At 41.3% G+C, this 16,710-nt stretch overlaps 1 protein-coding gene across 1 annotated transcript; it reads left to right on the forward strand.

Annotated features, from left to right (window-relative positions):
* Positions 1–1,357: 1,357 nt before the first annotated feature.
* Positions 1,358–15,560, forward strand: LOC112225508 (charged multivesicular body protein 2b). Its single transcript, XM_024389531.2, has 6 exons — positions 1,358–1,522; positions 4,522–4,613; positions 10,441–10,635; positions 11,680–11,782; positions 12,013–12,119; positions 14,692–15,560. The coding sequence occupies exons 1-6, from the start codon at positions 1,489–1,491 to the stop codon at positions 14,803–14,805; spliced, it is 645 nt and encodes a 214-aa protein (XP_024245299.1). The 5' UTR covers positions 1,358–1,488; the 3' UTR covers positions 14,806–15,560.
* Positions 15,561–16,710: the final 1,150 nt, after the last annotated feature.

Genomic DNA, 16,710 nt, shown 5'->3' on the forward strand with positions numbered 1-16,710 from the left:
AATCCTCCTCTCCTCTGTCTTCTCAAAGTCACCCCACTATCCTCTGTCTCCTCTCATCTGTTATCCTCTCCTCTCCTCCTTCTGTACTTGGTCCCATCCTCTCATTTTGAGCCATAACTCCCCCTCTCTTCCTCTCCTATTCTCCTCTTCTCTACTCCCTCCTTTTCCATTTTACCAAATGGAGGGAACTCAGAATTTTCATTGAATTGAGTTGGTTACGGTTCAATTGAGCAGACTGCAATGTTTCTCACAGCAGCATTAATATGAAGAGAAACCATCCTTTGAATTTATTCTTTAATATAGCAGGTCCCTGACCTCAGTGGTAACATTATCCAGTGAGATGAGGATGAAATGAGAACACAATAATTGATGGCGGTGTAAAGCCGTAGGGAGTTATTTTATGTCTATCTAGCCTATGTGGTTGTTTTTATGGATGTAGTACTTTACATTTTCATAGCTTCTTAAAAAAAATACACACACACACGAGAGCACACAGAGGGACACACACACACAGACATAACAATCCCGAGCATTTGCTATATTTTCATGTGCATAGAAAATACCTCCAACCATTTTTTTAATGGGGGCATAATCCAATATGCAAAAATAAAAATCATAAATGCTAATGTAAATGGCCTGTGCTTGAGCTACTATTTATTGCTTTCTAGTGACTGGTCTGGTGTCTTGAGGTTAAACGCCCCCATCCTGTCATTTCACAGGTGTCACCAACTGTTAGCCTGGATGCCACTTGTCTTGCTCAACTAAAAATGTCATCTGTCTCATCTCAACTTTTTAAGTCACTTCAATAAAACGATTTTGAGGTACATTGATCTAATATTTTGTCATTTAGAAAAAAGTTATGTATATATAATATTATGAAGTTAGATCTATAAACGTGTTTATATATACCAGTTGGGGAGCCTAAAGATACATAATCCACTTGGTTAGAGAGAAGAATTGTAATCAGTTTTTAATAAAGTAGTACAATTTAAAGTGAATATGTTTGGGTTTCTATTTTTATTAAAGAACAAAATAAATATTATTTCCCTTCAAAGAGTGTTTGTCTAAGGATAGCCAGTATGCACATATCTAAATCTTACCAAACTTTTCCATAGAGGGCGTTTTTCTCAAAGTTACCGTCCTCGTTTTCTACTCACTCTGCAATTTCTGAGCAGAGTTGATAAAATAATCACTGATAACTTTAATAAAAAATCTAACCCAGTTCACTGTGCGGGTTGATATGGTTGATATGGTAAAAGAGCTCCGTTTGCGTTGGAGCAGTAGCGCTCTCTATGGGAGACAAGGGGAACTGTGAGAGTCCCGTGGTGACGTCAGAGAGTCGGCGGTGAGTCTGGGATGTCATGTGAAAGGCTGGAACAGTTCGACCAGGAAGTCTCAGCTTGTTGCTAGAGCTACAGTTTAGCTGCCCACGGCCTGGAAGCACATACATTGTATTTAGGCCTAGTATTTGGTTTTAATTTGTGCGCCATGGCTTCTCTATTCAAGAAGAAGACAGTCGACGGTAAGTTTGTTTTCCACTGCTAGTAGGCTTGTAGCAAAGTTGTTTGAATTGGTGTGACCCAGACTCTGCCACTAACGAACATAGACTTGCCTACTGAACGAGCCAGTTGAACTGTTTTACCAGTTCACCTGACACCAGTTTAAAAAGTGAAGATGCATGTTTGTTACAAAATCAACAATGACATTGGTCAACGTGGAATCCCCTCAAGTTAGATTGTGTCACAGTCTGAAACTAGACAATATAACGTTACTATTCCACTTGTCTGTGTAACGTTATCAGTGAAAGTTCCTTGTGAAGTTGCTAAATGCAAAAAAAAAAAAAAAAAAAAACTGGTCACAATTTGACCATCGTGTGAACAGTGTAGTTGTATTAGGCTAAATTAGTACATTGTTACATTGATTTGATGATGCTGCCTAGTATGTTTAATGGTTACTTTGTAATTTACCTGCTGACTGGAACAGATTAATTCCATGATTAGCAGCCTCTAGCAGTGTAGGACCTGTAAGAAAGCTTTGTTCACACGAGAGAAACATGTGATCCAGAGACCCTGTTACTTCACTCTGTTCAGTTAAAGACAGATGGATATAAGTAAGGTTTATCACACTGTCTGCGCGATCCATTCCCGCTACTCTCTAAAAATCAATACAGTTACATATCGGGAAATAATTTTTGCTGTATCGTTTTGACAATATCGCAATATTATTTTTTGCGCTAGCTGGCTGTACCTGCTGCACCAACACTCCAATTGTTCTCAATCTTAATAATTTGGGCACTAAAGTATCGTGATAATATCATATGGTGCAGTCCCTGGCAATTCCCAACACTAGTAATGATCATGTCAAGATTTCAATTAGGCTATGTTTGACTGTAAAACACTTCTCAGTTTTCCTGTCTCATAGTAGTCAAACATGACGCAAGGGGAAACCAAAAGTCAACAGTGAAGTGTGTGTGTGTGTGAGTGAGTTCAAACTGCCTGTAAAGATAACACAGCACGTGCCATGCAGCATTTTGCTGCTGCTGATACTTTGAAAATGTAGCAATATGTTAAAAGAAGAACCTCAAATATTGATTTTCAGGTGTCTCTTGATAAAGAAAAGTTAAGAAGAGGAAGAAATTTCTCCATCTTATTGTGTATTTCCTTGAGCCATTGAAATGTTGGGCCTTATCAGTCAAAATGTCTTGGTCTTACAGGGTCAGAATGCAACAGAACTATTCAGACTATTCAGAATACATCAATACATTACTTCTGAATCACTAATAACTTTATTAAACAAAAACATATTGTACGTTTTTATATAATCAATTTCAAGTTTCTACCTAATTCAATATTAATAAGTTATATTTCATGACCATGGTCTCATTGATGGAGAATCAATTTTCACTTACTGTGATTGTACTGTACGTTTACTCAAGGCCAGATCGTTGATAGGATATCTCAGCGTCTCTGCCCCTTCTCTCATTCTTTCTCTCTCCTCTCTCTGGGCGTGGGGTGCCAAGGTTGCCCGGTGTCGAGAAGCGCTGGTATCCCATGGTAGGGCGTGCGGGTGTGATGGCGGGCAGAGAATAGCTGGTGGAGTTTTGTAGACAATACCCCACCCTCTTGTAGACGTTGTCGATACGTCACCCTGCACGTAGATACTACGCTTCACTCTCACAAGTGGTCCAGCTCTCTCTCTCTCTGGAGTTGTTGGGGTGATGAGGGCACCATAGGTACCTATAGCAAGGATTCTCACTTTCAGGTCATTTTTTAAATGTTTTATTTTTACATTATGGTCATTTTTTTGAGAGTTTGAGAGCCTGTTATTCTGCGACATTTATCTGTAAAAACTTTACTGCAGTATTTTTTTGGGGGGGGGAGAAAAAAAATATATTTTTCTTTCACTTTCCTCATGTATTTTCTTCTAAAAGTTTGAGGTGCTTTACAATAACACAACTTCACTGCTGTATGCTTCAGTTTTGGACTTCCACTGCAGGAATTACCTGAATATTAAACAAATACTTTCCTGTTATTGTTTTTAAATGTTTTATTTATACCTTTTTTATAGTTTTGTGGAAAAACCTTATTTTGAGGAAAGAAAGATTAATTTTCTGTTGAATATTTTGCGTTTTGATCCAGGCTCAATTTAGATGTTGTGTTAGAGGTTGTTGGTAGCGCTTCTGGTACCTATTCCACTGTAGAGAGAATCTCTGGGAATCCTCGTGTCCTTTACCCAAATACGGGAGCTGGGATGGCCGGGACACATTCACAGCTGTGTGTGTGTCAGAGAGAGAATGTGTGAGGCGGTGTGGATGAAATGGCTAGAACAGTGTACCCTTGCCTACAGACATGCCTGGTCTCTCTCTGGGACTGCTCTCCAAACTCATACTCCACAGCCTTATATTAGGAACTGCTGCTGTGTGACCATCTCTCCGTGAATGCCTTCACTTATTCAGTTCACCTCATGCTTGTGCCTATATTGTTCCCATTGATGCTACACTTCAAGGGTTTTATCCTGCCTTAAAACATTGATTCAAATGATTATTATTTTTGCTACATTATTGCTGTTGTACATATGAAGGCAGGAGCCTGGTGTATTGTTATTGGAAACCCTTGAAACAAGACTCCACATAGTTTACCCTGCCAATATTTCTAAAAGTAATATGTTATTAAGGAATTATCCATTTAATAAAGAACCCAGTTTTATTGTGTACAGTTGAGTCTGGTATTTGGAGCATAGCGTGTGTCGGACTGTGTTACACACGTCATGTCAGGGTAATGGGTAGTGTGTGAGGCAGGAATGGTTTAGAGTCCAGGCTCAGCCCTGTGAATGAGGAATTTCCAGAGCTTTGTCCCTGTCTATCTACCCATGTGAACAGAATGGTACTCTGCTTCTATAGCTTTACAGAAAGCCCAATGTCCAGCATGTCTGTCTGTCTACAAAAAAAACTGTTTGATTCAATAACTGTATGTTCGTAGGGTAAATGTTTTTCTAATTTCTCTCTCTCTCTCTCTCTCTCAGACATTATAAAGGAACAGACTAAGGAGCTTCGTGGTACTCAGAGACAGATCACTAGAGACAGAGCTGCTCTGGAGAAACAAGAGAAACAAATGGTGAGACCCCCTCACCCTGTGAAGTGCTGTAGGACGGCAGCAGGTTTTAGTTTCTCAGTAGAACCTTTTCTGCTGATTTCATCAAATGTGTGTAAATGACTCAAGGCGAATCCTGCTCCATCCTACCTACCTCCACTCACATCCCTTTCCTGATCTGTCTGTTAGGCCTACAAGCTGCTTAGCTAACCACTGGGATAGAAAAGACAACTTTGGACAGGTAGAATAGCTACAGGGGAAAGAGGAAGTAGAACACGTGTGTGTGTGTGTGTGTACTGGCATGGATACAGGGATAGCCCATGATTTGAATTTATAGCCACTTTATTCCATAGAACAACTTGGTTCATTATTCAGATGAAAAAGAGCATGTTTTGTCACATCTGTCTAGCTGAATTATTGCCCTGGTCCAGTGAGCATTAGATCAGTCTGTCTCTATGTACATTGTTATTTGATAGCATCATTCATCTGTCAGTTTTACCAAATCCTCTCCCCTCTCTCTCAAATTCAGATTGCTTTATTGGCATGAAATACAGTTTGTACATATTGCCAAAGCAGTATATTGGTACAGCATTTCAGTAAATATAGTGCAATGAGGATAATGAAACACAGTTAATTTCAGTATTAATAATAGTACATACTGTATGTGACCCACCACCTGGATTCGGTCCAATGTAGCAAAAATTGAAATGGTGTTTTTTTACGTTGGATAAAGGTAGAGACTCAGAGCTAGAAAATTGAATATCATAACCTGCAGTTGAGGAACAATGGTAAAGTCATTCTGCTTTGAATGTTGACAAACCTCTAACCCCACTTTTGAGAAAAATGACCCATATAAGTTTTTGTACACCAACTTGAAAGCCCTTCTTTGTCTACACTATTCAGCATAGTCTAACCCTCTTATGCCTTAGCCCCACCCCTCTCTTTAACGATTCACATGTGAGGCCATGTGCTGAACATAGTGAACAAGCTAGTAGTAAACAAAGATTAAAAGTGGTGAAAGTAGTAGCAGAAAGTATTAGTCAAAATACACTTTATCTAGTCCTTGGGTTGTATCATCATCTGATTTTGGTGCAGGTCATGCTGTTCTTCACATTACCGTCTCTGTCATACTATATCAGATTAAATGTAAGCTTTATTTATCACATGCACAAGATACATAAGGTGTAAATGGTACAGTGAAATGGTGACTTGCATAGTGGAGTCTTGTGTTCAGAAATGTAGCAGGCTAGCTAAAGAATGAACCATAATCCCAACTCAAAATGCCATGCACCATGCATGAATCTGTAGGTAGCTAATGCTAACCAATTAGGTTCAATGTTAGCTAGCTAGCATTAGGCTATAACTAGCAATGTAAATGGATTTCTGAGATACAAACAATATTACTACACAGATGATACATGTAATGTTAGCGAGCGAGCCAGCCAGCTAACGTTACCTAGCTAACAGTACGCTTTAACTTGCAATGACAACAGATTTCTGACAAAATTAGAAACGTATAATATCTGAACATGGAGCTAGACTCTTACCTGTATATATGGATGAACGCTTCTCCCTCTGTCATGGATACCATGGTTTCCCTTAGTTTGAAGATGTAATCTGGACACAGGTGTTTTATACAACATCCTTATGTGTTCTCTTTTGGACTCTCTGCATTTGGTAATCATATCTCTGCTTCCACTGGGCATTCCACTGATTTCAAAACTCGCTCAACTTCTTCCGAGACGACACTGTTGAGCGCTGTTTCTTCTGATGACAGTGATGGGGGAAGAATCTACAACGTCTGGTTCAATTAACATGTTTTTACCTAAATCAGGGATTTCCTCATCGTCTGATTCATTTTCAGAGTCTGAGAGATTCAGCATGGCACGATCGTCCTCCAGAAAGTACTCCATCACTACTTTTTCCCGCAGATTTTTGTCGATAGCTCTATTAACCTCATTGCACCAATGCAACACTGTCAAAATACGCCGTGGTAGAAAGGGTTGTCTACACATACTGAGCAGCTCATGTTATAGACAGAAGCATTCTACATGGCAGACCAATCCGAACTTATCTCCCGGCATGTCCAGCCCACCCATTATCTCAGCCATTCATGGCTAGCGGGAAGTTTCCTGTATTTTTCCATGGCTAAACCAACTAGGCTCATAATTTAACACATTTATTTGTATTTACAGATGGCATACACGTTTTTTTTATTAAGGTACATGAATGTTCACATGTTCCAGAAGTCATTTCTGCCCAACAACGCATTTTAATTAAAAGAAAAAACGTTAAAATGACACTCCTATGAAGTCGTCACGTGTGACATATGCCTAGGTCACATGATCATGTCTACAGGTACAACACTACTGCTGTTGTATAGTGTAATCTTTGGTTGATACATTTAATTAAATAAAATAAGATTATTAAAAAGAATGGCTAATAAATAACTAAATATACATGGATGATGGTTACACTATGTATTACTTGTAAGTTATATACTATGTAAATACTTCAAGGAATTAATGGTCATGAGATGTTCCTCGGGCTTTTGCAATCAGAATTCTGTATGTGGGTTTTTTGCACATTGCTTATAATCGTAATTACAGGTGAGCCCCAAACCTGGCTTCCATATAGTGCAATTGGTAAAATTACACTATTGAATATTTTGTACCAGATTTTAATAGGAATATTTTTTTCTTTTTAGATGTTTTTTTTTTTTTTTTTTTTTTTTTTGGGGGGATGCTTTGCAGGCTTTTTCTTTCGTGCATTCACTCCGAGACCAAATCCAACAGAGGGGCTGATTTGAATTAAAAACTAATTGTCCCAGGTAGTTGTACCATTGGTCATGTTCAACCATGGAATTTCCTAATCAACCATGGTATTTCCTAATTTCCTAATATAATATCAGTAATAAGCTCACATCAGCACCACTTGTCATCCCGTCCTAAATCACTGTTACATCTTTAAATGTAATTTTGCTTTATGGCAGATAGCAGCCTCATTATTAAGATGTTCTGTATTCTGATCATTAATATGTTTAGCAGGCAGAGACTGACTGCACCTGTTTGTGCGTCTGAGGGGTAATGTAATGGTCCTGTAATGGAAATCTGCCTACTCAGCTGTTTAGCAGAGCGCTCTACCTGAGGAGGAGACTGGCTCTGCTGAATAATCATCTCCTTCACTCAGCTCTTCTCCACTTTACATAGCACTGATCAGCCTAATGATAGTTTAACCCTCACTACACTCTGACAGAGGGAAGGGGTGGAGGGATGGGAGTATTATTCCTGTAAAAAATGTCAACAATGATAATTAATCAATAATTGTTTTGAGGACTGGCTCTTCAGAATAATCCGAGACACACAGGGCTGCAGCTGTATCGTTTCCCAGGGGCCATGGCTTTACAGCCTTGCAGTGTGTGTTCCCTCGGGGCAATAGGCTGTTTTACCAAAGCTAAGAGGGGCTGCTAGCTCTCAGGTGTTTAGACCATAGCCAAATCACAGTATTTACACTGTGTACAATCTAATAATGCTCCCTGGGGAAACTGATGTGTACTGTCGTGGCCAAAAGTTTTGAAAGTTTTACAAATATACATTTTCACAAAGTCTGCTGCCTCAGTTTGTATGATGGTAATTTGCATATACTCCAGAATGTTATGAAGACTGATCAGATGAATTGCAATTAATTGCAAAGTCCCTCTTTGCCATGCAAGTGAACTGAATCCCCCCAAAACATTTTCACTGCATTTCAGCCCTGCCACAAAAGGACCAGCTGACATCATGTGAGTGATTCTCTCATTAACACAGGTGTGAGTGTTGATGAGGACAAGGCTGGAAAGCACTCTGTCATGCTGATTGAGTTCGAATAACAGACTGGAATATTCAAAAGGAGGGTGGTGCTTGGAATCGTTGTTCTTCCTCTGTCACCCATGGTTACCTGCAAGGAAACACGTGCCGTCATCATTGCTTTGCACAAAAAGGGCTTCACAGGCAAGGATATTGCTGCCAGTAAGATTGCACCTAAATCAACCATTGATCGGATCATCAAGAACTTCAAGGAGAGCTGATCAGTTGTTGTGAAGAAGGCTTCAGGGCGCCCAAGAAAGTCCAGCAAGCGCCAGGACCGTCTCCTAAAGTTGATTCAGCTGCGGGATCGGGGCACCACCATTACAGAGCTTGCTCAGGAATGGCAGCAGGCATGTGTTAGTGCATTTTTGGAGGATGGCCTGGTGTCAAGAAGGGCAGCAAAGAAGCCACTTCTCTCCAGGAAAAACATCAGGGACAGACTGATATTCTGCAAAAGGTACAGGGATTGGACTGCTGAGGACTGGGGTAAAGTAATTTTCTCTGATGAATCCCCTTTCCGATTGTTTGGAGCATATGGAAAAAAGCTTGTCCGGAGAAGACAAGGTGAGCGCTACCATCAGTCCTGTGTCATGCCAACAGTAAAGCATCCTGAGACCATTCGTGTGTGGGGTGCTTCTCAGCCAAGGGAGTGGGCTCACTCACATTTTTGCCTAAGAACACAGCCATGAATAAAGAATGGTACCAACACATCCTCCGAGAGCAACTTCTCCCAACCATCCAGGAACAGTTTGGTGACGAACAATGCCTTTTTCAGCATGATGGAGCACCTTGCCATAAGTGGCTCGGGAACAAAACATAGATATTTTGGGTCCATGGTCAGGAAACTCCCCAGATCTTAATCCCATTGAGAACTTGTGGTCAATCCTCAAGAGGTGGGTGGACAAACAACCCACATTCTGACAAACTCAGAGCATTGATTATGCAAGAATGGGCTGCCATCAGTCAGGATGTGGCCCAGAAGTTAATTGACAGCATGCCAGGGCGGATTGCAGAGGTCTTGAAAAAGAAGGGTCAACACTGCAAATATGGACTCTTTGCATAAACTTCATGGTATTGTCAATAAAAGCCTTTGACACTCATTAAATGCTTTTAATTATACTTCAGTATTCCAAAGTAACATCTGACAAAAATATCTAAAGACACTGAAGCAGCAAACTTTTTGGAAATTAATATTTGTGTCATTCTCAACTTTTGGCCTCGACTGTACAGTACCAAAAGTTAGGACACACCTACTCATTCAAGGGTTTGTCTTTTATTTAGACTATTTTCTACATTGTAGAATAGTGAAGACATCAACGCTATGAAATAACACATGGAATCATTTAAAAAATTTAATGTACGTCCGTTTATAACAAATTCTTATTTAAATTGATGGCCTACACCGGCCAAACCCTCCCCTAACCCGGACGATGCTAGGCCAATTGTGCGCCGCTCTATGGTACTCGATTGTGATACTGCTTGGGATCGAACCAGGGTCTGTAGTGACTCGTCTTGAACTGAGCTGCAGTGCCTTAGACCGCTGGGCCACTCAGGATCGCATGTAGGAACCAAAAAGTGTTTAAAAAAATCTAAATATATTTTAAATTCTTCAAAGTAGCTACCCTTTGCCTTGACGACAGCTTTGCACGTTATTGGCAGTCTCTCAACCAGGGTCACTTTTTTTTCCTTCACTCTGCGGTCCAACTCATCCCAAACCATCTCAATTGGGTTGAGGTCGGGTGATTGTGGGAGCCAGGTCAACTGATGCAGCACTCATCGCTCTCCTTCTTGGTCAAATAGCCCTTACATATCCTTGACTTTTAACAAGGCACACCTGTTTATTGAAATGCATTCCAGGTGACTACCTCATGAAGCTGGTTGAGAGAATGCAAGTGTGTGCAAATCTGTCATCAAGGCAAAGGGTGGCTACTTTGAAGAATCTAAAATCTATGCAAAGCCAGTCAGAAGCTGATCCTCCTCCTCCTGTTCCTTCCCTCCCCCTGTAGGAGATGGAGATAAAGAAGATGGCTAAGTCTGGGAACCGTGAGGCGTGTAAGATCTTGGCCAAGCAGCTGGTCCAGCTGAGGAAGCAGAAGAACCGGACCTATGCCGTCAGTTCAAAGGTCACCTCCATGTCCACACAGACCAAGGTCATGAATTCTCAGATGAAGATGGCTGGAGCCATGTCCACTACGGCTAAGGTAAAGAGCACCACACACATTCTGACAGGCACGCAGACCATCACATTTTGGATGTTGGGCCTCTAAAAGTCATCAGTTTTTAACATTTTTTTAAATTTGTATTGTTGCTCCACACACACATACATTTATATGTGTCTGTGTAAATGAGGCCCAAAAGCAGACCGACTATCCCAGTTAACATTAAAACAGATTCTCCAAAACAGTTCAAAGGATTCCTCTCCATCTCTGAGTGTGTGTGATGATTAGTCTGTTATATATCCTGTCAGCCCCTCAGGATGGTAATGTTTGTCTGATTGAGTAGAGATTCTCATTTCACCCTCGTCCATCCTATACCCTTTCACAGCTCAGAGACACAGATCAGATGACATCCTTACACATCTTAGTTTATTATCAATTAGTCTTCTGGTAATGTATAAAGTAGCATCTCTAATTAGCCTGGTTATAGGACTATAAGCCCATAATGTTTAGAGCTAAGAATGTGAACTAGTTGCAGTCTGAAAGTATTTATTAATGTAGTTATTCATGTATTAATCTGTTTCTAATCAGTGCATTGTTTTTGATCGGAGTGTTTTCTCTGTGTGGTAGTTAATTAGTCATGACCAGGTTGTCTGATTGGCTGGTCTCAGAATTAGACCTATCTGTAACAAAAAAAGGAATGTGTTTAGCATTTGTGTGTTACCATGCTTGTGTTACCACGGCTTCAGAGTGGAGGGAAAACAACATTAAAGTCTCACCAAACAGCCCACTTCTAGCTTCATCTAGACTATGGGGCTGCAGAGAGACCCACTAACAACAGGGACATGCTCTGAAAAGGTTTTTGAGCAGTACAAAAATGACATCTAATTACATGTGACATGTGCAGCTCATTTGGCAGTTTGAGGCTCCGGCGTGAAACTAGGCCATGGCTGATAACACACAGAATGAAGAGGCAGAATCCATCTATGTATTTATGATGCGCGTACATGCTCTGGGAGTTGTGTATTGTGTCTGTGTAATATAACAGTTTTGGTGGTGTAAGTCTTGTCTGTCTCTGTGTTTGTCCAGACAATGCAGGCGGTGAACAAGAAGATGGATCCGCAGAAGACCCTCCAGACCATGCAGGACTTCCAGAAAGAGAACATGAAGATGGGCATGACCGAGGACATGAGTAAGACCTGCTATCATTGGCTCCCTAGCCTAGGATTTAAACATTTTAAAAGAATGACAATAGTGCCTGACAAAAAAAACTGTCAGAACCAAAAACATCATGCAGATCAGTGTGTTTGCCTTGTGGTTCAATGACCTTTTAACGGTAAACTGACTAGGACCTCTGTCTCGCTGCCTCTCACTCTCTGTCTGCCCCTTTTCCCCTCTACCCCTCTCTCTTGCTCCCTCCAGTCAACGATACGTTAGATGAGATATTTGTGGAATCAGGAGATGAGGAAGAATCTCAGGACATTGTGAACCAGGTTCTGGATGAGATCGGGATCGAGATCTCTGGAAAGGTAAGACATACTGCCCAATGCCGTTCCCCAGTCACTTCTCCCCATAAGTAGTCCTCTGGAAAGGTAAGACATACTGCCCGATGCCGTTCCCCAGTCACTTCTCCCCATAAGTAGTCCTCTGGAAAGGTAAGAGGGTCCTGTATCACCTCAAAGCCCTCTCCCATCTGGATGCTTTGAGGTGTAGCAGACAAAGACAGTAGCAGGATAGCCCGTAGCCTGCCTGTCATAATGGGAGGGAGACCAACTCTAGTCCTAGAGTACCCAACAGTTGGGCTGGGACGATACCAGTATTGCAATACTCGTTAGTATCATGGTAAGAAAACGAAACACAAAGAGGATTTAATTTCTTTAAGAAAACAGCCCTAATGTTGGAACCATAATGTTGTCTTCCAGAGTCACATTTATTTATATTCCAAGATATACAACACAATATTTTACATACAGCAGGTTTTTAAAGGACCAACGTGTTCTTACTGCTTCGTGTTTTCATTTTTGTCATGGAAAAAATATTGCAATACTGGTATCGTCACAGCCCTACCTAACATTTTTGTTGTAGTCCCGGACTAACTCACCTGATTCAACTCATTTGAGGGCTTGATGATTAGTTGACAAGTTGAATCAGGTGTTTGTCCGGAGCTACGACAACAATGTGTACAGTTGGGGAACACTGCTGTAGACCGCCTGTAGCCTGCCTGTCTTTATGGAAGATTGCTTGTAGGCGGGGGAACTGCAGTGGGGTTGCAAAAATGTAAATAAAATAAGTGTGTGTGTGTGTAGATTATTGTGTGTGACGATATACAAACGGTTTTAAGAAGGATTTGAAAAACAATTTTGAGTAAATGCATTAATTGGTTTCTATTAATTTTAATAAGAGATGAATGCAATGATTTAAAGGTTATTTGTTAATATAAAAATCTAAATTCATAGATTAAGGTTGTCATTAGATTTGGACTGCTAGTGAGAATGAATGGAAATTCCGGTGGAAAAATTAGGGTCCCTGCTGAAAAAGTTTCAATACCACTGCTGTAGTCTGCCTGTAGTCTGCCTGTAGTCTGCCTGTAGCCTGCTTGTCTTTATGAGATAACAGCCTGTAGTCTACCTGTAGTCTGCCTGTAGTCTGCCTGTAGCCTGCTTGTCTTTATGAGATAACAGCCTGTAGTCTGCCTGTAGCCTGCTTGTAGTCTGCCTGTCTTTATGAGATGACAGCCTGTAGTCTGCCTGTAGCCTGCTTGTCTTTGAGATAACAGCCTGTAGTCTGCCTGTAGCCTGCTTGTCTTTGAGATAACAGCCTGTAGTCTGCCTGTAGCCTGCTTGTCTTTATGAGATAACAGCCTGTAGCCTGCCTGTAGCCTGCTTGTCTTTATGAGATAACAGCCTGTAGTCTGCCTGTAGCCTGCCTGTCTTTATGAGATGACAGCCTGTAGCCTGCCTGTAGCCTGCTTGTCTTTATGAGATGACAGCCTGTAGTCTGCCTGTAGCCTGCTTGTCTTTGAGATAACAGCCTGTAGTCTGCCTGTAGCCTGCCTGTCTTTATGAGATGACAGCCTGTAGCCTGCCTGTAGCCTGCTTGTCTTTATGAGATGACAGTCTGTGCCTGTAGCCTGCTTGTCTTTATGAGATAACAGCCTATAGCCTGCCTGTAGCCTGCTTGTCTTTATGAGATAACAGCCTGTAGTCTGCCTGTCTTTATGAGATGACAGCCTGTAGCCTGCCTGTAGCCTGCTTGTCTTTATGAGATGACAGTCTGTGCCTGTAGCCTGCTTGTCTTTATGAGATAACAGCCTGTAGTCTGCCTGTAGCCTGCCTGTCTTTATGAGATGACAGCCTGTAGCCTGCCTGTCTTTATGAGATGACAGTCTGCCTTTCTTTATGAGATGACAGCCTGTAGTCTGTGCCTGTAGTCTGCTAGTCTTTATGTGATAACAGCCTATAGTCTGCCTGTAGCCTGCTTGTCTTTATGAGATGACAGCCTGTAGTCTGCCTGTCTTTGAGATGACAGCCTGTAGTCTGTGCCTGTAGCCTGCCTGTCTTTATGAGATGACAGCCTGTAGTCTGTGCCTGTAGCCTGCCTGTCTTTATGAGATGACAGCCTGTAGTCTGCCTGTCTTTATGAGATGACAGCCTGTAGCCTGCCTGTCTTTATGAGATGATAGCCTGTAGACCAGGACTCATTCCACTGAGGGCCGAGTATCTGGTTTATTTTGTTCCATTCAATGAAGAACTAGATAAACAGGTGAGGGGAGTTCTTTACTAATTAGTTACCTTAATTCATCCATCAGTACAAGGGTAGAGCGAAAACCTGCACACACTCGGCCCCCCGTGGAATGAGTTTGACACGTGCTGTAGACTGCCTGTAGGTGTCCTGTGTGTGGCAATAAATGAGGCAGTTACAGTGACTGTCCATCTGGCAGGGAACCCACTCCCCCTGGGGGACAGCATGTGTTAATACACCACCGCTTTCTATGCAGAAGGGCTACTCTACTGTGTGTTGTAAGGCCAGTGTTAACCTGTTGGGATGTGTGTTGTAAGACCAGTGCCAGTGTTAACTGGTTGTAATGTGTGTGTGTTTCAGATGGTGAGAGCCCCAGCAGCAGGGAAGAGTCTCCCTACTGCTTCTCCTAAACGGAAAACGCAGATCTCTGACGACGAGATAGAGCGACAACTCCGAGCCCTGGGAGTGGACTAACACACACACCATGGGCTAGGCCTGTGTACTAGCAGGCTGGTGGTCCAGATTCTGGGTGATACTAAATTAGGGATTAATAGAATATTATGACCCACACTACATTCTGCTGCAGCCTGCTGAAGGGGTTGGCTTCTTTATGTACATACAGACTGTTGACTCTGGAAAAGTCACCTCTATGTTCACATTATATTTTGTTCATGGCTTCTCCATTAGTCCTGGGAGTACAAATCCTGTGGGAGGAGGATGAAGTCAAAGAAACAGAGTGAGGTAATGACTGTTCTCTGTGCTCTCACATCTTTAGGTACAGTACTATAGACGCTGCTGGTGTCAAACTACTGACACTGTGTCGGTCTAGAACCACTGACATTAACTCTAGGAACTACTGACATTAACCCCTACGAGTAGGGTAAGGGCTTGACTTTTTCACTAATAAACATTTTGCATGAGAATCTATGGAATTAGCAGGATCAAGCTGGATTTCAGATACGTTAATAGATTCAGTTTAAAACGATGTGTGAAAGAGTAATTAATGCTAATTCAAACTAATAATCATTAACTTGATATTTCATAGAATGGTTCATTTTGAATTGCTTGTTTTGTACTATTGAGTTGTACTCTAATTTGAAGATGTTGTCTATGTGTCTTAGTTGATCTCTGTGTGTCTCCTCATCTCTCCTTTTCTCGGCTGCTGTGCAGTTATCGTATCTGTTGTTACACACACACACACACACATTCTAGAGTGTACAATGGGTTTGTGAAGAAGACAGATCATTGTCTTCCTGACGCTCTCTCTGTTTCACTCTACCATGCTGTAAGAGCAGGTAAGGAGACAATGACATATTGTGCATTATCAGCTAAACATTTCATGCATTCTAGAATGTTCCCTCTCATGGTTCTCTTCTGGTTTTCTAATGTCAACTAGTATGTCACTGTATACTAAAATAATTGTCTTAAAGATTGTTACTGGAAAACATTGACTGGCTTACTATTGTTACAGCAGTTTCTTTTCAACTTGATTTTGTGGTGCAATTCTCCAGAGAGGAAAGGTGAATAAATGAAGGTTGTTGTCACACTTTTTCTCCACCATGTATGTATCCTATCTATTCAGTTGTACTGTTTAGACTTGATGACTTTTATAATGAATAAAATAACATCATGTACAAAAAAATGGTTTTATTGTCTGAATAGGTGCAGTGAAATATGTTGTTTTACTAGCTGCTGCTCAAACAATGACCTATGCCAACCACACCTGCTTCATATCAATGGTGTTTTTATTCAGGCATTGAAGAGGACAGTCCGCATTAGAAGCATGGAGGCCCAGAGCTCTAATGACACAATTTCAATTGAAGGGAGTCAATTCAGGAAGTGATTTTAATTTAAATTCAAAAAGGAAAAACTGTTGAAATAAATAGCTTCTACTCCTCAGTTTATTGAGAAGTCATTGAAAATAGATGCAGATTTTTCAAATTTGTAATGGTTACTTATGTTTACTTCCTGAATTGACTGCCTTCAATTTGAATTGACCCCATCCCTGACACACTCACGTAGCGCTTTGTCCCGCTGGAGAGCGCAGCCATATACTACAGGCTGTGAATTAGCATATAGAGCTCCTTATGTAGGGCCTCAGTATCAGTAGTGCCATAGTGCATCCCACCTTTTCTCAGACCACAGAGCATGCTCCCTTCTAATCTTATCCTTATTTCATGCCTGTCCTATTGAGATTACTCTGTCTAGATTCCTACAGTTCTGCTCTCCCAGTACATCCAAATGAAGACATGGGAGAGTGAATTGATCCTGGGGGAAGGGGCTATGGAGATGAATTCCGAGGTTCCTCCACCAGGCAGCTGTAAGACAGGAGCCACTCTACAGTTATAATGACCGGGTGAGTTTAGCACAGTATGCACA

Source organism: Oncorhynchus tshawytscha, linkage group LG26 (assembly GCF_018296145.1).
Source record: "Oncorhynchus tshawytscha isolate Ot180627B linkage group LG26, Otsh_v2.0, whole genome shotgun sequence".
NCBI classification, from domain to species: Eukaryota; Metazoa; Chordata; class Actinopteri; order Salmoniformes; family Salmonidae; genus Oncorhynchus; species Oncorhynchus tshawytscha.